The sequence below is a fragment of the Cylas formicarius genome, unplaced genomic scaffold (genome assembly GCF_029955315.1).
Source record: "Cylas formicarius isolate icCylForm1 unplaced genomic scaffold, icCylForm1.1 PGA_scaffold_8__14_contigs__length_24414737, whole genome shotgun sequence".
In the NCBI taxonomy this organism is placed as follows: Eukaryota; Metazoa; Arthropoda; class Insecta; order Coleoptera; family Brentidae; genus Cylas; species Cylas formicarius.
The window spans coordinates 22,188,202-22,211,773 of record NW_026844361.1 but is presented as its reverse complement, the minus strand read 5'-3'; the positions used below and the strand labels follow the sequence as shown (position 1 = coordinate 22,211,773).

At 37.2% G+C, this 23,572-nt stretch overlaps 2 protein-coding genes across 6 annotated transcripts in view; both read left to right on the top strand.

Annotated features, from left to right (window-relative positions):
* The window catches only part of LOC132706855 (ephrin type-B receptor 1-B), a 340,303-nt gene that overhangs the window by 200,464 nt on the left and 116,267 nt on the right, over window positions 1–23,572 (top strand). The gene's annotated exons all lie outside the window — the stretch shown is intronic.
* Window positions 187–1,335, top strand: LOC132706713 (uncharacterized). Its single transcript, XM_060678198.1, has 2 exons — window positions 187–325; window positions 983–1,335. The coding sequence occupies exons 1-2, from the start codon at window positions 280–282 to the stop codon at window positions 1,333–1,335; spliced, it is 399 nt and encodes a 132-aa protein (XP_060534181.1). The 5' UTR covers window positions 187–279.

The following is a 23,572-nucleotide window of genomic DNA, read 5'->3' as shown; positions in this document are numbered from 1 at the left end:
CCACATCCCATACGGAGATTGTAAAAAATGAAAGCAAGTTGGCCTTGATCTTTTGCGGCAACATACGTTCGTCCAACGTCCGAAACGGTTGCGTTCCCGTGTGAAAGCGTGTTGACCCTGAGACTCCTACCTGCACGGTTGTCTGGCGACAACATCGCGTCTATTCAAATCGGCGTTGGTGCTTGTGGGTAGAAGACCTTTCGACTTTTAATTCAACCATGGAAGGGAGTGCATGTGTATAAATACGTTGCATGTGTATTATAGACTATATTCAGTGCAATGAATAGAGAAGTGCGATGTCCATTTCCCTACGACCCTACAACTGGTAAGTTTTATATTTTAATTACCTTTATACAGTGCGCGTCTTTTCTTGTGGGTTTCAGTTTGGGTTATCACTTTTTTGGTTAGTTTCTACCTGTTTTAAAATATGATACTCATCTTTTTTACGTTGCATAATAACCGATTTAAATTGAGTGTTTTTAATAGCTTTTAAATGACAGTGAATGGAAAAGGGAATTTTGGCTTTTAAAAAATAAACAATTTTTAAATTTGTTTCAAAAATGTTTTATTTTTTGTACTAAAAAATTGCAGTTTGCCTTTTTGACAATAATAATCGAATTAAATTGAGCGTTTTTAATATCTTTTAAATGACAGTGAATAGGGAATTTTGGCTTTTAAAAAATAAACAATTTTTAAAATTACTGAAAGTTTTGTTTCAAAAATGTGCGTTTTATGGGGAAAACGCGAAATATATACATATTTTTGTTTATTTTTTGTACTAAAAAATTGCAGTTTGCCCTTTTGACAATAATACACTTACATTTAAATGACAGTGAATTGAAACGTGAATTTTGGTATGCGCGTATAACTTAAAAAACAATTTTTAAAATTATTTGATAACCCCCCTTTTTGGAAGTTTTGTTTTAAAAAAAAATGTGTGTTTTATAGGAAACGCTACATATCATACTTTGTTTTGTTCTAGAAAAAATCGCGGTTTGTCCGTATGACAAGTCGCATATTATGTTGGCGCATCGCTTAGGGCGTCACATATTCAAATCACACAAAGAGTACCGGGGGTTAGAATTCCCGGTACGACATGAAACGACAAGGGAACATCACCAGCAGCAGGAGCAACCCGGTGGATCAAAAGAAACAAAGGAGCAGCAGGAGTACCCGGGTGGGTGGTCGACGGAGTGGGACGGCGAGGAGTGCACTTCGTATTTAGATTTCCTCCGGGAACGGGAAGAAGAACAACGCAAGGAACAGGAACAATGGGATGGTCGACTGAATCGACATAAAAAGAAGAAGAAACTCCTCGCCAGACCAATTTTATAAATAAAATAAAATAAAATGTATTAAAATTCAAGTTTATTTAATTATCCTCCCGATCCACCGCGTCACCGCGCCGCACCGTCACCGCCCTCTACCGGGGGGGCCTACGACGGTCGGAGCGCGCGACATCTAGCAGCGACGGGCGGAACCGGGGCAAAACAGGACGCTACACAAGCGCGCGACATCTAGCAGCGACGGGCGGAACCGGGGCAAAACAGGACGCTACACAAGCTGGGTGGGGGGCGGAGCGCACTCTGGTAGACAGGGGGGACACTAGGACGCCACGCGCGGGGGGCCCCCGCTGCGGGGGGGTTAGGAAATTGAGGTTATGTACGGTTTCTGTTGCTTATATCGGCACTATACATCTACTGACATACAAAATCATTTTTGTTTCGTGGTTCTTTTAATATTTTATGAGCAATAATTTTCAAATTAAAATTTTGTTTAAGTTCGCTATTGTCGAGTGTTATCTATCATTATTTAATAATAATATGTATATTATAATAACATATTATGCGTTTGTGATGTCCATAACCTATAACCTCTTCAAGGAATACCCGACCACGATACTCAGCAATTCGGGGAATCTCAATAAAAATGTCGACTCCATTTGGCCGGTCAATTGAGTAGTTGAGGGGAATAGGAAACCGATTCCTAATAAAAGAAAGAACGCAGCATTTTTCGATGTTAATATAGAAACAGCACTGAATATCGTCCTGGAACTTTATGTAGTCTGAAGGTGTGGTAATTTTTACCTGAAAATTTTCAGCAACCAAGATTTGCTATAAAGAAAACATTTTGTTATGTCAGGAATGCAAATTATAAAAAACAAAGGCCCCGAATGGGAACCTTGAAGGACCCCGTGTTACCTAAATATGAATGGTTACCATGGAAACCATCTAAGGTGGGGGAAAATAATCGCCGAGAGGGTCAATAAATCATCATAGCAGTGTGAGATCTAACAGTATTAAGAATTTGATATTTCACTATAAACAGTTACGTTAAATTGATGAGCGTTTGTCGAAAATCTGCAATAGATAATACACAAATACACAAAACAAGAAAAAAGTGACAATCGCTTTGGAAACACGTCCTCCATTTGTTTGCATAGACATTCAACAACATTTCGCAATTAAATCAGCCTAGTGCATTGCAAACTTCTGAAGATTCCAGCATTTCGGCAATCAGACTTTGTAAGATCAATATGCAAATCAACTTTTCACTTCCAAAAAGTCAAGTCTTATCGGTATTGTTAAAAAAAGAACTATTTGTTATTTTATGGGTAATAATTAACGAAAAATTAGCAAGAGGTTTTACTAACGTAGAGTCACTTAAATTTCTAATTTACATGAAAATATTATTCTGTGTATCGTTATAAAACCCGACGATAACCAGCACTAGCATCAATATTTGCATCACAGTGCATTTGCGATTTGCATTCTCAACAAGAAAAACATTGAATATCATTTTAATTTAATTTAATATCATATTTCTCCTATGCCAGAGTTTATTTTACTAGTCAAAATTGCTGAGTATTATTCTAGAGCACTTGGACGAAATTTTTTTTTTGCAATATTTTGTATTGTAGTCAGGGTGATTCTTCATATATTGATACCCCACGCAGTTCTTTCATGAGTTATTAAAAGAGGGTCAATATGTTTGTGTTTTACTATATATAGTTTTTGAATTTGTCATAAGAAAAAAAAGATTAAATATTGGATATGTATTATTTTTGTATGACATCAATTTTTTAAAATAAAACAACACGTCTTCAAGGAACATGTCTCTGCTGTTTTGGAGATATCGTCATCTCGTTTATTTAAATCGTTAACAATAAACTGACTGCGAATGTCATTTGTACCAATAATGTACCGTAGATATGCACAAGTCTTATTTATTTAGACTCCCATTATTCCATTACGTCCAATCCAGGTTTCCTATTTCTCATTGAAATATTTTTTTGCAGGTAAGGCGTTTTGTGGTGAGGCACAATCCTGGTACGTTCTCGGTATTGCTGTAATGGTAAGTTTTTAATTACATTTTTGACTTCATTTGTCACTATATTATGGTATCTTTCGCCATTCAGTCTTATAGATAATTGGGCAAATAATTTTATCATTTATAATGTCACCCTGAACATATGTATTCGTTATCGCGAAAATATGAATATGAATTTGCTTAAAATTAAGTTATATTTTGTAGCTATCCCGTCGAGAGTAAACCTCACCTACCTTACGCTATATATGAGTTTGCAATTCTGGAAAGCAGTTAATTATGAAGATAGATACATATTTCAACCACGGGAATTTTCTTTCTGTTCCATACTCTCAACAAATCCAATTATGCGCAGCTGAAGCGTCAGGAAAGTGTCACTTTAAGATGTCACCTTTGTTCGCGAGTCACTTCGAGCGGAAAATTTTATTGAAATAACGATAGTATTTTGGAGTTTGTCACTGAATCAAGCTGTTCCCGCTGTTTTCCAAAAATGTATCTAGAAACAAATAGTGGTAGAAAAAGTATAGTATATTTCGGGCAAACGGACTCGTGACTATAACGTGGTTTCTCAAGCTTGTTGCGTTACATACTTATCTTCTGAGTAGTCTACAGGAGAAGGTCCATTAATAACACCTCGTCACATTGAAATGCCGCTTGGAAAAATGTGGAACTTTATTTCGCATGTCCGACGCGGGGTTAGGAAAATAAATCGGGCTTTCGCAACAAATCAAAAACAATCGTTATTGTTATAAGATTTTTTTTTTAAGATCAACGACGGAATTCTTTCGTAGCGGATTACCATAAAGCACATGCGTACACACACACGCATATCATTCGAAACAACATACATATTTCATTTGGAGAAACGTTTACAAATAAAAATGCCAGAAAGAGACAAAGATTTATTCGAATTTAACCGTTGTCTAACTAGATCCTGTAAATCAAAGTCGCAGCTTGAGTGCGGTGGTCGAACGCGATTGGCCACCGCCGGACTCATTTGAAATTTAAATGTCAAACCGTCGGCTTATAAAATAATCAATGCTGTCATTACTAATTTGAATTTTATAGGATTACGCTGTCGATAACCGTAAAATATTGCCTTACCTTTTTTGATCATGCAAAACTTTTAACGAAAAACCATAATAATAATATTTAAGAAAACGAACCTCGTATAATACTATCCGATGTGCCTGATAAAAACAAGTCGCGGTTGGACAATGCAGCGGCGTAAAATTACTAGTTCTAGTATACTTAGGAGCTATTCTGGACTTCCATCATACTGTACACCAGAATCCATTAGGGGTCTATCTCTCGGATAATAGTAAGTTAAGTTTAAAGTAATACTTGTTCTTTTTTGTTCATCTTTTCCTATTCTTCTCCTTTTATTTGTCCCTTTTCCCTTGTTCCTTTCCTCTTCGATATTAATTGTTTATTTACTTACTATTATAGGCTCTCTCTATGGATTAGAACTTAGAGTAAAGTGCTTGCAACTTATCAGAATTTGAAAGGGCTGTGCTAAAATTACAGCAGACTTACTAAGCTACAAGATACCGACTGCTTAACAGGCATCTTAGCCTAATGGGAGTTGAAGATTTCCATGTTCTAGGCGTCACCAAACAAGAAGCAATGAGTTACACTAAGGAGCCATCGAAGCTATAGGGTCCAATCAGAGCGACGAGCCTGGATAAAGCTCTATAACTAGGGAGAGTTACATTTGGGTTAATCTTAATCTTACTGGCTATGAACCCAATCTGGGAATCGCTACGATAACGTTTGTAATTATTAACGTACGCACCGTTAGATCGGCTCTCATTAAAATTGACAGCTCGTTTACGGCCATAACGCAAACCGTCAAGAATAGATCGCCCGGAGTTCGGTCATACTTAACGGACGTTATTCGCATTCTGGTTCGGTTTTCGCTTAAAAGCGGAATCCGGGCCGACCCGGAATGTTACGTAATTAGTTTTGCGTTATTTTTAATTGTACACGCGTAACGTAATTCAGTTAAAGCGGCCGTGCCGTCGTCCTACTGGTTTTACATGGTACTTTTTTACCGCCCGGTACGATTAAGACGATGTTGAGTAATAGTGTGCGATTGAAATTGCGATAGCACGTTAGACCGTTGAAGATTTTCTGTATCGATAGTTGCGAAGTTAATTAAAACGGGGCAGGCGATTTGAATGGTGCCCCAAGTGTCGAGTACGAATGGGAACTGTTTGAGGGGAATATTCCCAATTTTTCCTAATTTTAATAATGATTTTTTTAGTCCATTTACGCCATTCTTGCTGCTTCCACTTTTCTCAATCCTCTCGCGTTTACATTGTTTAGGTGGTTCGAGACTGGTTGTACTTTTAGTCTCTCTCTGTTGTCTCTCCTTGTAATTGCCAACACCGTAGGTGCTTCTTTTCCATGTGCTGTCCATTGCTTTGCCTTTTGGTCGTTTTTGTTTTAATCGATATTTTAATCTTAAGTGTTTAAAAATTTGCTTTATTTGTTTTTGGTTCTCTTTAATTTCTTTCAAACACGTATCCAGACTCCAGTTTAGTCAACGTTGACTATGGAATAATGTACCAAGACTTATTCGTCGACCCACCCATCCCATCTTCATTCGCTCAGTGTTATTAGACTTTATATCTGATGGCAGCTCTAGAATGCTATGATTTAATATAGCTTCTGGCGGCAGTGGTATTACAGTACTAATTGCACAGTTCGTGGATTGATTCAGTATAGCGTAAGGTTTTTTGGCTATGTTGATTTGTGAATCTTTTTTTTCACTCATGTCATTTGTATTGCTTGCCAATCGTTGCCCATTTAAACCTCCAGCTTATGATATTTAATTTAATTTTTACAACGCTTCTGGATTCCGGCTGCGTCGGCTTCTTTAGCTTTAGTCAAGTTCTGAAGAAGGCAACAGGATGACTGGAGGAATCCAGAAGCTTTGTAAAAAGTATTACAGTAGCCTGTGGACGTTTCTTTGAAAACTTAATTTAATTTTTGCCAACTTGCCAACATAATTATTGTATCACCCTTAATGAAGTTTGTTTTTAAAGCTTATCGATAGGGCAATTTTTTCATGCATTAGAAGACATTCCGCAATGGACGTTCTCCCAGCCCAGAGTAACAAGTTCCTAATAGAGTCATATCTATATTATTGTTATGATATCTTTTTATATTTTTTAGTGAATGTTTATGCTTCTATTTAAAGTAACTATATTATTTTTTAAGGAATACTTTTTACTCAACATCCATTACCATTTAAATATTAATACAGGGTGCCGCAGCATAACTTCCTTTTTTTAAATGCGCGCCATTCAGTTAGTTGATGTCATAGTGGGGCGCTAGTGGTCTCGTTGAAGAGGGGGTACTGTAAAGTTTTGTCCCGACAGGGTTCAGTCGCCATCATGCGTTGGAATAGTGAGGAGCGTGCCTTTGCCGTTGAGGCCTACTTTTCAAGCGGTTGTTCGGTTGTTGCAACACAGCGTGCATTTCGGAATCGCTTTAATTTAGCCCCGTTGGCTCCCGTCCCAGACCGCAAATCAATTGTTACATGGGTCACTACATTCAGACAAACTGCAAGTGCGACAAAACGAAGAACTGGAGTCCCTCGGCCCGTTAGATCACCTGAGAACATTGAAGCAGTGAGAACTTCAATGTTGCGATCACCACGGCGTTCAGCGCGCAAACACGCATCTGCCCTTGGACTATCCGATCGTTCTGTGAGAAGAATTCTTCGTGATGATCTTCATTTTCATCCCTATAAGATGGCGATAGTGCAGGAACTTACAGAACGTGACTTCAATTCTCGGATGAACGCGTGTGAGCTTCTTCTTGATGTCGTTCCCGAGGGTGCTATTGTTTTTTTTAGCGATGAAGCCCATTTTCATTTATGTGGGTCGGTTAACAAACAAAACATGCGCTACTGGGCTGACACCAACCCTCGACAATTGCATCAAAGGCCTTTGCATTCACCCAAAGTCACAGTGTGGTGTGCAATTTCCTCAGCTGGAATTATTGGTCCCTGGTTTTTTGAGGAAAATGAGGTTACAGTGACAGTGAATTCGGACCGGTATGTAAACATGCTACAGAATTTTTTTTTCCCACGGCTAGAAGAGTTGGATTTGGGGGACACTTGGTTCCAACAAGACGGTGCAACAGCACACAATTAAAGAGCATCGATGGCTGTTTTGAGGGAACACTTTCCAGAGCGCCTTATCTCAATTAGAGGCGATTTGGAATGGCCGGCACGCTCTCCCGATCTGTCCCCTTGTGATTTTTTTCTATGGGGTTTTTTGAAATCCCTGGTTTATGTGAACCGTCCAAGAACCCTACAAGATTTGAAGACCAACATCGAAGAAGAAATTGCCAACATAACACCAGCTATGCTAACAAAAGTCATGACAAACGCCAGATATCGGTTTACGCAATGTATGGAGAATGAGGGACGTCACCTAACAGATTTGATCTTCAAAACAATGTAAATAAAAACTTTAGACATGTACCTACATTACAAAAAATAAATAAAGATTTTCCGATGCACACAATAGTTTTTATTGAGTTTTGAAAAAAGGAAGTTATGCTGCCGCACCCTGTACAATACAAAAAGCTATTCAACTACGTTATAATTTAAATAAAATAAATTGACCTTGTATGCAGTTTCCATCAAATTTGTAACCTTTCCTACATTCGTTTGTTATACAATGCCGAAAATGGAAACTGGTCCCAGCATTCAATTTTCGATAATTACTGTTAGTAAACAAAAAGTTACGTTTTAAACTCCTTCTCTCACTTTCCGAGGTATTAAAAAACAATCTATACATGGTTAAGGATGCGCAAACATCGTTACCTATGCTTTGCTAACAGTAGTCGTGGGTATTAAGTTAAGAAATTTTCGATCGATGAAACCGCTTGCTGAACCTCTGCAGATTTTGAGACGCGGACCAGAAAACAACATCAAAGCGAGGCTATCCAAAAAAACACTTAACCGAGACCCTCGGTAAACGTTGATAATGGGGGTACAAAGAATGATGACCGGGCAAAACGTTTATCTCGACTTTGTCTTTCCCTCTCCGTCTCGCTCCCGCGAAGCAAACGTCACAGATTCGGTCCCCGTTTCCAGTCCGAATTTTTGATGTAAGCCTATCCGGTCGCAGGTCGAAAAAATAAATCCGAGACGGGAAACAAAGCCCCATTGTTTTATCGTCCGTTTTTTCCATTTCCGAAGATGAAATAAGGTCGAAACCCTTCGATCGGTACAGAAGAACTCCCGCACGCGCTTACGACGTTGCCAGTTTTAGTCAACTAGAACAGATTTTTTTATTTATTTATCATTTTATACCAATATTTATTCGTTTCTGTACACAAAAGTATTTTATTACTATTCTTAGATAATCATTAGAAAAAGACAAGAAAAGAGCATGAAATCCAAGTATGATTAATTAGTACGGGCATGGGCATTATGGGTGTTCGCACCACACGACTGATTATGTATAATATTTGGAATCATCGAAAAATATCGATATGGAATCATGGAAAAACATCAATACCTAGTTTTGTAGTGGAATTAATAGTGGAATATATCTATGTGACTATGTGATTGGATAGGAATGGATAACTAGAGCATTCGAGGAACAACCGCTCAATACAACGTTAGAAGAAATCCAATTATTACACATAGAGGAGGTTAGAAAAGCTCTAAGAGAGACAAAAAATAGAAAAGCGGCTGGCGTGGGAGGTATTCCATCAGAGCTTCTCAAACATGGTTCAGAATAACTTTTAGGAATGATAACAAATCTCTCCCGAAGGTGCATAAATGGGGAAAACGTCCCAAAGGATTGGCAGACTTGTCATATCACACCTATTTATAAAAAATGATCAAAGAGAGAGCCTAAAAACTACAGAGGCATTGCAGTTATATGTTCAATCGGACGTTTATACTCGTGGGTTATAAAATCAAAAATTGAACAGCAAATAGCTACAAAGGAAATGGAAGAGCCGGAAGATCGGTGATAGACGATATCTTTACTCTTAAAATCCTTGTAGAAAAGAGGAAACAGAGACACACTTAGACATGTTAGACATAGGAGTCAAGCCAAAATTAATCGATTCGACCAAGAACCTGTACCAGCACAACACTGCAAGAGTTAAACTAGCAAATCTGCATCTAACAGAACCTTTCACCACTGATAAAGGACTACGACAAGGCTGTTGCTTATCGCCAACATTGTTTGTGATATATATAAATGAAAAACTTGAAACGTGGATAAGACAATGTAAAGGTATGGGAATAGCCGTAGATGAAAACCTCCTTATGACCCTCTTCTATGCTGATGATCAAATAGTGATAGCCGAAGATGTAGATGATCTGAGCTATATGGTACGGAAACTGAGCGAGTACTATGTACATGCCGGTTTGAAAATAAACATGACGAAGTCAGAATACATGATTGTAGGTAATGACGAAGTAAGAAATCTACCATTCGAATATCTGGTTGTAATATTTAATAAGGACGGAGATAGCAGGGAAGAAATTCGGGAAAGAGTAGCAAAAGGAAGAAAGATAATCCGATCACTTAACTCAGTACTACGGGAGAAGAACATAAGGAAGACAACAAAAAAAACGAATGTACTCTTCCTTTATGGAAATAGAAAAAGAAAATACAGAGGAAATAGAAAGGCGACAACTGGTATAATAGTTTGTGTATAAATAGAATCTATGAAGCATTATACATCTTAAGTTTCAGTACGATTGCAATATGCTTCTCAAACACGAACTTTAACATTATCAGCAACAAATTTGACAAAACAATTATTCTTAAAAACTTATCCACCAGCATAGATTCTTCAAAGGACGCTTTGAGGTTACCTAAATTTTAGGGAGTTTTATGCAAGATGAGTCGTTGCACTTTGGGGCCACTATTATTTTTTATGTTTACGTACGATATAAAAAATCTTTTCAAAGCGTACTTAAATCAAAACCAGAGAAGATTATAATAACCTCCAATCTGATCTTATCTGTCTAGATAATTATTCAAAAAAATATATATATATATATATTCTCTCATTTGGCCAGACCTCCAAAGGTTGATCTTTTTCTTAGTAACAATGAGAGATATATAGAAATAATTCCAAGAGAAAATAAACAACTTGGTCCTCCTATTTCTTTGTTCTTCTTCTCCTGTTTTTTGAGAGATTGATTACTTTTTACTTTGGCTTATGCTTTGTTTGCAAAATTAATAGCAATTTAAATGATTGCAATAAGATTGCGCACTTTGTTGCCCCCAAGCTGTAGACCAACTTTTCTGCGCCAAGGGGACATATTTCTTGTCGATATCTTCAAATCAAATTACATGTTACATTTACCACTGGGTATCGACGTAGCGGAACTTATAATAAAATACCTCTAGATGTTTTTCGCTTAAAACAGTTAAAATTAATGAATAATTAGGCCTTTTTTGTTTCCCTTTAATTTTAATTGTTTTATCTAAGTGTAACACTAAATAACTTAGCCAGTTATAAAAGGGGAAGAAGTATATGAAAATTTCGTACTCTTTTACATTCTTTAAAAGTCAAAAAATACCGATTTTCTTACATACGGAGTGAGTGTCGACGGATGTGTTCGACATCGCTTAAGTAGATGAATAACAACGTCGCCTTTTTTTTTTTTTCATTCTACGCGTTTAGCCGCGGGGGAATGAAAGCGGCAAAATTGAAAAACATTGTCGAGAACTGTGCACCGTTGGTGGTTATCGTAGTCAGGGGAGAGGTTGTTTTTATACCACGCGTCGGGAAAAACTAACATTACGTTAGAAATTAGGTATATCAGCTTTATAGGGCATTATGTTTTCATCACGGTGCCGGTGGCAAAATTTGAGAGAGTTTGGGGACGAGAAATGTTTTTAATTTCCTGTCGGTAGATGGGACGGTTATTAAGAATTCAAGACTATTAATTTCATTATACAATGTGTCGGAAAGTTAGTACCGATGCCAAGGGAACTAATAAATATAGGAACATGGCGGTGCGCAGTCCAGACCACACCAATCTTCAAGGAAACTTTTGAAATTCTATACTTGCGGAAATATTGCTTTCAAGATGAAAACTACTATAAATTAGAATTAGAATTAGAAAAGGTAGTTATGAAGAAACTTTTCTTTAGATGTTTCGGTGTGAATGCTTTAGAAAACTTTTGATCGTAGATAATTTTCATGTTATCATTTATTAGGTTTTAAAAATGCAGCACTTATACTGGGGACACCCGCGAATATTCATTATTTTTTTGCTTATTTTCTTATTCTTATATTCTTATTAGTGAAACACATTCATATACCTAGTATTTTGTTTTTGTTTCCAAAAAAATAGTGCCTTTTGGAGTTGGTGAGCATAAATATGCTCAAAAATTGGATCGCGCGCAAACGACGAATAAAATATGTTTCCAATGTCAATTACAAACGTCGTCTTCAGTTTTGAAGCGAGATAAATCAGTTTCCGTACTCTAATTTGTCCGCCAAACTGCCATTTGTCATCGGTGCCGCGCTCTCAACTCGGTAGGACGCAAAAGTTTGACAGTTAAATAACGACGCGACTCGGTATCGCCATTAAAACTCGGCACGTCTCGTTAAACTTCTCCGTTTTGATTATTAGTTAACGACTAATTTGAGTCGCATAATGTATGTTTCCGAGCTAATTGGTTGCCGCGCGCAGACGTAATCGCTTTCGTTTTCTAGTCGCTAATTGGCGATTAAAACGGCAACGATTTTGCGAAATTGACGAAATTCGGAAATTTTAAGATGAAAAAGAAAAAAATTCGGGGTCGGTTCGTGCGATTTTTAATGCTTTTTTCCCAACCGCCTCTATAAAAAGCCAATTACAACATTTTGGGAGAAAGAACATATCCCAAAATATAGTTAGAAACAGATCCGCGAATAAGACAATGGTTATTAAAACAGTGAACATGTTCTAATAATAATAAATTTTAGGTTAAAAATACCATATACGATATAGGTGTTAGAAATATGAAAAGGATCCGTTATAGTAAGCACAAAGCTCCCAGTCTCTTACAGAGCCTCCTCAAAGTTGTCATATTTCATCATGGCGGTACGCAAGTTTATTAGGGTCCTCTATTATTATTGCTAGTCTTGGCTAGTTATTAATTTCGTAGTAAAAATATCGTGAATAAGCACAAAAGACAAAAAAAAAACAAATTTGAAGGTTATAATCTGTTTTCACCAATTCGTGACCAATAGAATGAATTTCTCGTCATACAATTGAAGAGCTGTCACAAGCACTTGAGGATTTGGTACAGATAGGTAAGCCAAGCAGAGCAGGCGTTTAGGTACTGCCGAACCGGGCCTTCAACCAAGGAAGGCTCTGTTTTGTGTTTGGTGTAGTCGTACACTTTGAAGTTCTGGGCAAACAGTCGATGCTGACTTTTGTTGTCAACAGTTGGATCGTGTCAATCAATCTCTGACCAAACGATGATGGCCAAAGGTCATTTAACAATGATGGCAATTATGTTATTGATTAAAAAAAAACAAGGAAAAATATGTGTGGTTTAAAATAATGTTAATGTTATTACTATATATATTTCATCGCTTTCCCAAAGGGAAAGATCTAGCATCCCGAACTATTCGGAACGAGTGGTTAGTTCGATGTAGAAGAGAGGACAACTTAATCCAGATAAAAGCTGTCTGCTCAGTTCATTTTACTGAAAATGATTACGAAAGAGACTTACAAAGTGAGTTATTAGGTTTTTTTTGTCTTGAGTAACACACTAAATTCACCACGAATTTTAAATTTTAGGTTTACATTTAAAAAAAATTATAAAAAAAACTGCTGTTCCCACCCTATTATTATTCATTTATTATTTAACCAGAAGCAGGATTATCTAGATCAAATAGACTTCATTCCAAAAATGCCAGTACATTGCGGGCTACTTAGCTAAAAAACTCAAAACAGATATCCTCAATTTAGGAGATTATGCTCCAGTTTTCCGAACTCGGTACTTATGTTATTTTAAAAATTTGATAATCTAATTCGTTTTTCATCTAACTGAATATCCATCCACTCCCAAATACTCCCCAATAGAGGATGATTATTCATTTCATTTTCGCATTCAATGCGGTCAAGCTTTTTTTAGCTACATAGAAGAACTCATTTTATGGCGAAATTGTATTTTTAAGGTGAGGGAAAACGAAAAATGCTGGGACCCAGCAGTGGGAATCCTCTATTATTCACATCTCTGATCAAATGAAAAATACCTCCGGCATGTCTTTGTTTCTTTTTTCTTGTATAATGCAATGATAAATCCCATGTATTTGCGTTAAGTGCTTGCTCTCTGTATACATAGTGTTTATACGATCAAAATATGAATAATATACTTGATACATATCAACGCTCCTGACTCCTTTACTTTGATTCTTAACGAAATGAACGGTTAGAGGAGGATGTTTTTAACAACACAGGTGTACAGTATTTGTATGTTTTTTGAGAAACAGAATTGTGTAGCCCAATCTTGACTCTGCTATTCGACCAGAGATAGACATGACTCAAATAGAATGGCCCTCTGGAACAAGCTTTACACCGGGTAGCAAAAATGTATTAAGAGATAGTTGCCCAAAAAAGTTTTACTGCTTCTTATTCATATCAAACTTGACTTGTTAAAGCCCTAGGGAAGGAATTTTCAGCTATAACTGATGCCAATGTGTATGCAAAGACAAGGATTTTCAAAACACATGGACCAAGTTCGAGAAAAACGCCCGGGTTTCATTTAAAGAAAGAGACTTATTCTTGGGAACTCTAAGGACGAAAACTACGAAAGTATTGTTCAAAATATGTTACATTTTCGTCGGCTAGGTTGTGATATGAGTTTGCAAGTGCATTTCCCGTTTTCACAGTTAAACTGTTTCCCTGAAAATCTTAGAATAGTTAACGGACAACAGGAAGAGAGGTTTCACCACATGGAACGGCGATAGCAAGGGAGATGGAGCATAACGATGATGACGAACTGCTGCACTGAACACAGCCGAATGTCCGGACAACGCAGCAACTAACCAAAAGAGTAGAGTAGAACTAGGATTTTAATTTTGTACTGAATAAAAAAATAAATTATTTAAGAAATATCGTTTTTTTTGCATTAATGTTTGCAAAAAAGGGGCGAAAATTACGTCGAATAAAACCGGGCCAGCGGGGACCGACTGACTGACGGGGTTATTAATGATGTAAGATATGAACTTGTTGCTTCAGTTTACCTTTCAGATAAGAGGAAGCGCCTGCCTTGTCGACTATCGCTCTTAATAAACTGTTTAAAGCAACGAATTCATAATTTATGTTTTAATATGTCCGTTCGAGGTATACGGATTCCGAAATTTCCGGAGACGATGTAATATTCATATTCGACACTCGTTCCTGCACGTACTCTAACTGCGGGGTGTATGAATGTAGGTGAAGCGGTCTTGTTCCCGCTTTTTTGTGCTGCACTTACTTAGGGGTTTAAAACTTAGGCTGTCCAATTTTACTTCATAATTTCAAACTCAAATCTGAAGCATGTTTGAAATAATTTTGAGGATATAATCTGATCTAAATAAAGCATTACCTAAAATAATATTAAGCAATTCTAATTTGCAAATATTTAAGTGAATTTCCAAGTTTGTGATGGCTTCATATGGGAAAATGTTGGAAACTCGTTACTCACCAAACCTGGATGTAAAAAAATTAGAACTAAAAGTTCACATTTTCACGAAATTATATATTTTTACATGACAATTGTTCCGTGTCTTTATCAAATATAATATTTACAAATTACCTACTACTATATATACCGAAAAATGACATAATAGTTGTCTGGATTTGTTTTTTATTTATAATTTTATCTATAATGGACGGGTTGTAGCCGTTGTTCAGTGCAATTTGTTTAATGATGTTAAGTACTTTGTTGTAATTTTCTGTTGAGAGTGGAGTATTAAGCATAATCTCAAGCAAATGCCATATACCATTCATATAATCATAAATTTAATAATTGTTGATTAATTTACATAAATCGTTAACTTAAATTCTGTACCAGAGTTGAAACCAAAGGAACTGACCTTTTCGAAACACAGGAAAATATTTTCCTAGTTCATGACGTATTTGTCGAAACTTTTCATTCAAACCTGTCTCTGTAACGCAAGCCAATCTAAAATGTTCAAGAGAATTCAAGTTTCTCATCACCGTTCTACCGTTTCCCCCTAATAAAAAAGAGAACCGAATAACAGCGCATTGCAATGTGCTTCGTGTTTTGATTTAATTTGCGGGGAAATAAGAAAAACGCGCTCCCCCAAAACTGGGACTGGGGTCTCCCTAATTCGCTTCAGTATAACAACGATTTACTCGCATGTTGTTACTTTGCGAATTTAAATCTTCAAGTCTGTAAAATGTCACCGCCATGAGGGCCGCAAAAGTGGTGTTTAGCAGATAGGAGACATATCTGGCCAAATATATACATACAGTGTGAAGACGGTTATGAATGTTAGTTACTATGGCAACCATTGTTATCGCAGTTGTTTTAAGTGCAATTACAAACGTAAGTTGTTATTGCTGTATCAAAAAATTGTCACATTTTGTCACAAGAAATATCCAAATTTGTTCGGTTTAAAAAAAACTAAGAATTATTATGTGAAAATGGTGCAATTTAGAGGAAAAAGTATACATGTTACTGGTGTTTGGAGAATGCAGATGCAATTGTAGAGAAGCAAAAAGAGTTTACGCACGGCGTTATCCGCATAGAAGAGTCCCCGATGCAAAAACCTTTTCAAGTTTATGTAAAAACTTAAGATAATATGGCAGCTTCATAAAACCTAAAAGAGATAGGAACAGGACGGTTACAAATGATGAAAATACTGCTGCTGTAATTCAGCAGGTTGATAATAACCCCAAGATATCCCTATCAGAGATAAAAGAAAATACCGGTGTTAATATAAGTTCTTCGTGGAGAATTCTACATAGAAACTCTTTTCACCCGTACAAAAGTAAACTAGTTCATAAACTAGAACCAGGCGATTATGCTAGAAGAATGTATTTCTTAGCGACATTGTCCAATTTGTATAGCCAAGATACAAATTTTCTCTCGAAAATTTTATGGAGCGACGAAAGTCGATTTCAAAATAATAATAATAATAGACACAACTGTCGTTTTTGGTCCGAAAACTATCCTCGTTCGATTACAGAAAGAGGTAGTATCAATGTTTGGTGCGGCATATTAAATGGATTCCTTATTGGACCTTACTTTTACGAAGGAACTTTAAATGCAGATCGCTATTTAAGATTTCTTCAAACTACACTTCCGGAACTATTAGAAGAAGTGCTTCTTGACACTAGAATGAATATGTGGCTACAGCAGGATGGAACGCCTGCACATAATGCCCAAATAGTAACGAGGTATTTGAACCGAGAATATCCCAATAGATGGTTTGGTACTAATGGACCGGTAAGGTGGCCGGCGAGGTCCCCGGACATTACACCACCAGATTATTTTCTTTGGGGCTACCTAAAAAACGTTATCTATGAAGAACCTATCGAAGATATGGCTGATCTCATTAACAAAATTAGTGCAGAGTGTGCCGCTATCACAAGAAGGACTCTCCGACAAGTGACCCAAGCTCATCTGTTAAAAGTTTTTGATAGTTGTGTTCGAGCAGATGGACATAATTTTGAACAAAATTTTTGAAATGTCATTATGTAGTTAATTGCAATAATAATTTTGGTTATTAACTTGTAGGTATTTTACTGTTTTTTCATTTATTTATCATGTTATCAGAACTAAATCGATAAAAAATAATAAATAAAATCATACTAAAATAGTTGAAATCTATTGTTTGTAATTGCACTTAAAACAACTGCGATAACAATGGTTGCCATAGTAACTAACATTCATGGCATACTTGTAAAAATAAGCGTTAATCACATTTTTTATTAATCAAGAAATTTTTTAAATCGGTATAACTTAGAAACGGGTAAAGTAAATAAGTTTGAGTAAATAACAAAAAAGTTTTTAAATAATATGTACTTTTGTATGCGCGTATTTCCAAAGTCTCTGCAATCGAATAATTTTTCGACGCGTCGCGACGCCCAGCTCTTTGCAGGCGTCGAATTTTTTAAACTTTAGGAAATATCTACTTGACCCCACACTTTGACTACTTTTTACATAAATTAAATATTTCTTTTCGTTTTGGAGTTATTGGCGTGCGGAGTTTTAAGTGAAAAACCCTGTATATATATATATATATATATATATATATATATATATATATATATATATATATATATATATATATATATATATATATATATATATATATATATATATATATATATTGCGCGAAGAGATGCAAACCGTTCGAGCAATCAGCGCTAAAAAAAGGTGTTTGTCGGAGTAAATCCATTCCGCTTACGCGGCCAATTAAGGCGAAAATATAAATCACTCCCCGTTATTGACGTTGCAGCTCCTCGATTTTCGTTCGTTATAAACAAACAGTCTCGCGGGGCCTCACTTCCTTAAAACGACTATATTTTTCCCGCCCCGTCTCTTTCTTTCGCGCGCGCCGGGAGTTGGTCGAAAGGAGCGCGCCGTACGTTACGTCCCGCCGGTGATTAAGTTCGATTTTGACACCCGCAGATGTATTTACAACCGCAGATTGGCATCAGTATTCAAATTGAATTGAATTAACCGGGGCTCACCTTCTCCTATTCTTTTTTTTGTTTCGCCTTCTTAAGATCCGACCAGCGAGAATCGTTCCGCTTCAATTAAGCGAACGTGGTGTCTTCGCGGACGCAGAAGCTCTAATGTCTTCAAATATCGAGACGCCATTTTCGAATTTATTACTTACGCGGGGATACGGGGGTTCAAATGTTGTTATTACGTCACTATAATTATTATTATTCACTCCTTATATTTATGTTTTTTTTTAAATCAATTACATATACAACATATACAACGTTGCTAGATCAAAATGAAATTCTCGTTAGTTTCGACGTAGAATTCCTCAATATTATTTCAGATGTATTAAAATCTGAAGATCTGACGCCAACCCTTGTCATCTTAGGCTATTATCTTGATTCGGGTTTAAAGGCCGTCGTCGGTTGTACGCCCGGTACTGGTACATTTAAAAAAATGGTACGATAAATAATGCCTCTTCATACATAGTATATATGTGCCAAAATTCATTAAAATAGCAAACCAAAAGTAGGACCACGCGCTCCGAAAACATTTCGAACACTGCGAGGTTATCGGCGGTGCGTGCGGTATTTATACCCTGCGCCGGAGGCGTTAACGGTGTTGCTTGTGCGGGAGGGGAGGTGGCTCCGCCCCCCGAATTGTCGCGTTGTTAATTTCGCCCGATCGTAGTTGCGATGTCCCCGTTGGCTGCTGCGCATCGCTCTGCTGTTTAATTATCGTTCTCCACGTGTTGGATAAATGCAGAGCGTCGTCTCTCGTATTGAGGTGTCCGGACTTTTCTATTTCGATGGCCTCTCGTATAATCCTAGTCCTAAAATCAGGAATATTAGCTATTTGTTTGCAAGTGCCGAAATCAATTTTATGGCCTGTCTGATGTTGGTGCTGAAACAAAGCAGATGTTGTTTGTTTGTTTCTTATGGCTAAACGATGTTCCTCGAACCTGGCTGAAATCCTTCTGTTGGTCTGTCCCACATACGTCAGGCTGCACGATCCGCACACTACACTGTATACTCCTTGGTTTTCCAGAGTAATTTTTTGTTTTGGGTTTCTTAGTATTGCTCCGATGGTATGATCAGGTTTGCATGCCGTTGATATCTCGTGTTTCCGTAATATTCGGCCGATTTTGTCAGTAACCCCCTTGATGATGATCAATACGTGCCTTCAAAAGTGACTGTTTTCAGTATTCTAGCTCTGATATTGAAAATATCGTTCAGAAATAGAGAACGATTCGTTTCCGAAAAAAAAAAAAGTCGAAAAAACTATTTTCCTGGGTACGGAGGGACCGTCGAATTAAAATACGGCCGGACCGCTTGATTTAATGGCATTAACAGTGGCATAAATGGAAATACACGGAGGTGCGGGGTAGTTTTCCGCGTTCGACGGTAAGCCGATAAGTTTTCAAAACGCGAAGTTTCAAATGACTCGCTTGGCGCGATCGCGTGGGGCTTCGGCTTAAATACGCGCCGTCGCCGGCTGCCTGGCTGGTTGCACGAATTTAATTCGGCTCGGAATTCGGCTTCGGGACAACAGTTGCATTTGCCAATTGACGTAAATATGCCCGGCGTGTTCGCATAATTCATTCCGAACGCGACACGACATGTACACGTAAATATGTGGGCATGTCTGACGACCAGGAGCGCGAAATTCGATGAATTAAGAGCTGCGACGCGAGGGTTCATTCACTATTTTCCGTCTAGAACGCTAATAGTTGCGTCGAGTGGGTGCAAGACAGAAAGTCCAAAAAAAAGAGACAGTCGTACTAAACTTTGCAAATTCATATTATATCCAGTGGGTGCCTAGGTAGTAATAATAAAAATAATAATAACACTTTATTTCCAATAGGTGACACGGCCCAATTACAATTGCAGGGCACGTAAATGCTACAATACTACAAAAAAGGGATAATAACAAACTCACTTTTTTTTTCCAAAGAAAAATATATTTTTTTAAACTTCTGGATTCCTCCTGCGTCGGTTTTTGTTGAGTCGAATTAACTAACGTTTCGCCAATCATCCTGTTGGCTTCCTCAGAGCTTGACTGAAACTGACTGAAAGCCATCGCACACTTGCCACTGTTGTCCTTCCTAACATTCAAAACATCGCCGACCACCTATCAAAAGTTCTAAGGAGATATAACGTCACGAATCCGGTGTGTCACCAATATGGGAATCGGTCATCCGAGACGGTGGTCATGCCCTTCATTTAACTCCGCCCTATCAAACAATATAAAAACAGGTATAGTCTGTTCATAGATATAAGACCAATTGCATTTGAACGGATTATCCAAGCGTGGTCATTAACATACAATGCAACAAGATTATTACCTTAATTAATAATTAACTGATTAATAATTATGTTAATTAATAATAATAATCTTGTCGCATTGTATGCTAATGACCACTCTTGGATAATCCGTTCAAACGAAATTGGTCACTTTCTTATATCTATGAACAGATCATACAGGGTATAATTGGCGAAATGTTAGCTAGTTCGACTCGATAAAAACCGACGCAGGAGGAGCAATCCAGAAGTTTTATATAAAGTATAAACTCACTTTTTCAAAGGTTTTATTATGTCTGTTATCTGTTAGTAAAAAGTATTCAGCTGGCGAGGATCGGATTGCCTGCTCTCTTTATCAAGTTTGTTGCTGATAGTCTGGTGGCACCCATGACGTATCTGGTTAACTTATCTTTTAGAGAGGCTACGTTCCCCAATGCATTAAAAAAGGCAGTTATAGTCTCAATTCATAAGGGGGGAGATATGCAGCGCTTTTCTCAAAAATCTTCGAAAAATGCCTTTATATTCGCGGAGTTAGTTCTTGCTGGATGAAATCTTACCTCACCGGTAGGTAACAAAAAACCAATTTAAAAAGTAATGATATCTCGGTTAGTTCATCTTACACTCCAGTTATCAGTGGAGTACTTCAAGAAAGCATACTGGGATCGCCTCAGATGCTAGTTTAGATATTTTCTCTACTCCCGTCTGTAAATTACCTAATTACACTCCGATCTAGCGTCCGGGAAGAGTCATTTTACCGCTTCAGTTTCGTTTGCCACGGATCCGAGCCACTTCGGATGTTTCCGGGATTTTACCGCACGGATTTGGGAGCAATCGGATGTTTTCGGAGATATTTCCAACGCTTTGAATTTTGTTAAAGTCACTCGTTTGTTAAACACTCGCTCCGCTCGTGTCAAATCAACTCGTGAGTCAAATGCCGTTTACCGCAAAAAAATATCAACCTTTGCGGTAAATTAAAAGATAACTTGTTGCAACGAAAATGGACTTGATTAAAATGAATCGCAAACGGAAGTGATGCCTTTTAGTTTGACAGATTTGAATAAGAGTAATCTTGCTAAATACAAAGCTAATGAAGTAAACAAAGCGCAATATCTGGGTGGTTTTATTGACGAACTCTTTACGTGGACTAATCAGGTCCATGCGCATGTACTTTGGCAATTGAGATATTACTTTGATGTTCAGCTTTTGTTAATTTACTATCATGGCTACGTATAATCCTGCTTGTTATATGCCATCGTGCGTTCAAAGCACAAAAAGAATACTGAAAATTACTTTATTTAAATTAAAAAGTAATATGAGGTACAAATGAGAACCCCATATCCCTTACAGTGGCAAGTCTAGTTAGGATAATGCCAACCATGATGTAATTAAAGACTATTGGAGTTTTTGTTTTGATGTTAATTTGCAATTTATTTATGAAAGTCAGCGTATATAGCATCAACTTGACTTTGCCTTTCAATAAATCACCATAAAACCCATGTTGTTGCGTAGAGAGTTTATGAACAATGTCTCATTATAAAACTTGGTAAACCGTGTTTGCCGGCAGTCATTTTGTTTTTGAGTGCTTTGCTTTCTCATAAGACATAGTTATGTTCACTAGATCGGAATTAAAGGACACGGTTGAAGATGAACATGGATCTGGCTTGGGTATCGTGTAAACGCTACCCAAATATTTTGCAAAAGCTGCGACAACCTTATTAGTAATATTGTAATAGTGAGTTGGGAAAAAAAAACGTCGGTAACAACATTAAGTGCACTGATATATCCACATCTTTAACGATATAACTTGTTATTTCCGGAAATAGTCGGAAAGTCTTTTGTGGGATGGATTTTGCTCGGGACCACTTTATGGCGTCACTAAAAATAAATCGACATTGCCTAATTTGGTGATTTGCAGTGTTTTGAAGGAACCTAAGCAGACGGAGGCAATACACACGGGGCCTTTCAGCTACTTCTACTTAAACTTAATAAAGCTGGTTAATGTTCGTAAATCGAACGTATGTAACAAATCACGTATGATACCTGTAACTCTGTGGTTTCTTCTCGGGGACAATCCATATCACATCTAGTGTTTCGCAAGGTAACCGTTCCCCAAGCTTGTTTGAAATGTTTGTCAGCGATATAGAATGTTAAAAGAAAGTTAAAGTGATCAAAAAGCAGCAAGTAAGTTTTATCTACATTTTAACAAGTGTTGTCGTTTTAGATTTATTGGCATGGTTGGTTGATGGTTTGCTATTTGAGCGAAGTATTTAATCGGCCAGTTTTGTACTAAATTTTTGCAAACAATTAATGAACTATGCGAGTTTATTGCTCATTTGCTAGGTCCTTGTCGTTATATCTTCGTCACAATACTTTTTCTATAACGAATCTGGGGTAGAAAATTTTACCGTTTGCAATTTTCCTCAAGCTTTTTTTAAATAATTTTAATACAGTAACGTACATTTTTAACAAAAAGTTGATAACAATTGGTAAATCTAATGTTATCTCTTAGACTGTCGAAATATTTAGGAGTTTTTATGAACTTGGCATTGTTGAAATTCCAATATACTTTCCAATTTAAGCACATTCAATTCCCGATTAGTATCATCAGTGGATTAAGATGAAAATAGGTACATATATAATGGGTGTTTTTTTTTTTCGATGTATAGAACTTTAAGTTGGCATTACTGTTCAAGATGGCGACCGATTTAACAGCTGTCAAGTGATTTATTCTCAGTTTGGTCTGGCAATTCATCATGAATGGACTCACGCCTGAACAACGCTTGCAAATGGGCCCAAAACGAGATTGCCGTTGTTCCCGATTTTCATTTGTTTAGGGATGAAGCGCACTTCTGGTTGAATGGCTACGTCAACAAACAAAACTGCCGCATTTGGAGAGAAGCTAATCCTCAAGCGTATGTCGAAACACCGTTACATCCAGAAAAACTGTTTGGTGCGCTTTATGGGCTGATGGAATCATTGGTCCGTACTTCTTCGAAAACGATGATGGCCAGAACGTTACAGTCAATGGTGATCGGTATAGAGCTATAATTACTAACTCTTTCATTCCTGAATTGAATAACCATGATGTCCAGGAGATGTGGTTTCAACAAGACGGCGCAACATGTCACACAGCTCGTGCCACAATCGATTTATTGAAAGACGCGTTTGGTGACCGCCTCCAAGATCTTGTGATTTAACACCGCTAAAGTACTTTCTGTGGGGCTATGTAAAGTCATTGGTCTATGCGGATAAGTCACAAAC

Coding starts and splice junctions, on each gene's coding strand:
- LOC132706713 (XM_060678198.1), top strand. CDS start 280: ATGAATAGAGAAGTGCGATGTCCATTTCCCTACGACCCTACAACTG. Junction 326..982: donor TCCCTACGACCCTACAACTG/GTAAGTTTTATA, acceptor GTTTTGTTCTAG/AAAAAATCGCGGTTTGTCCG.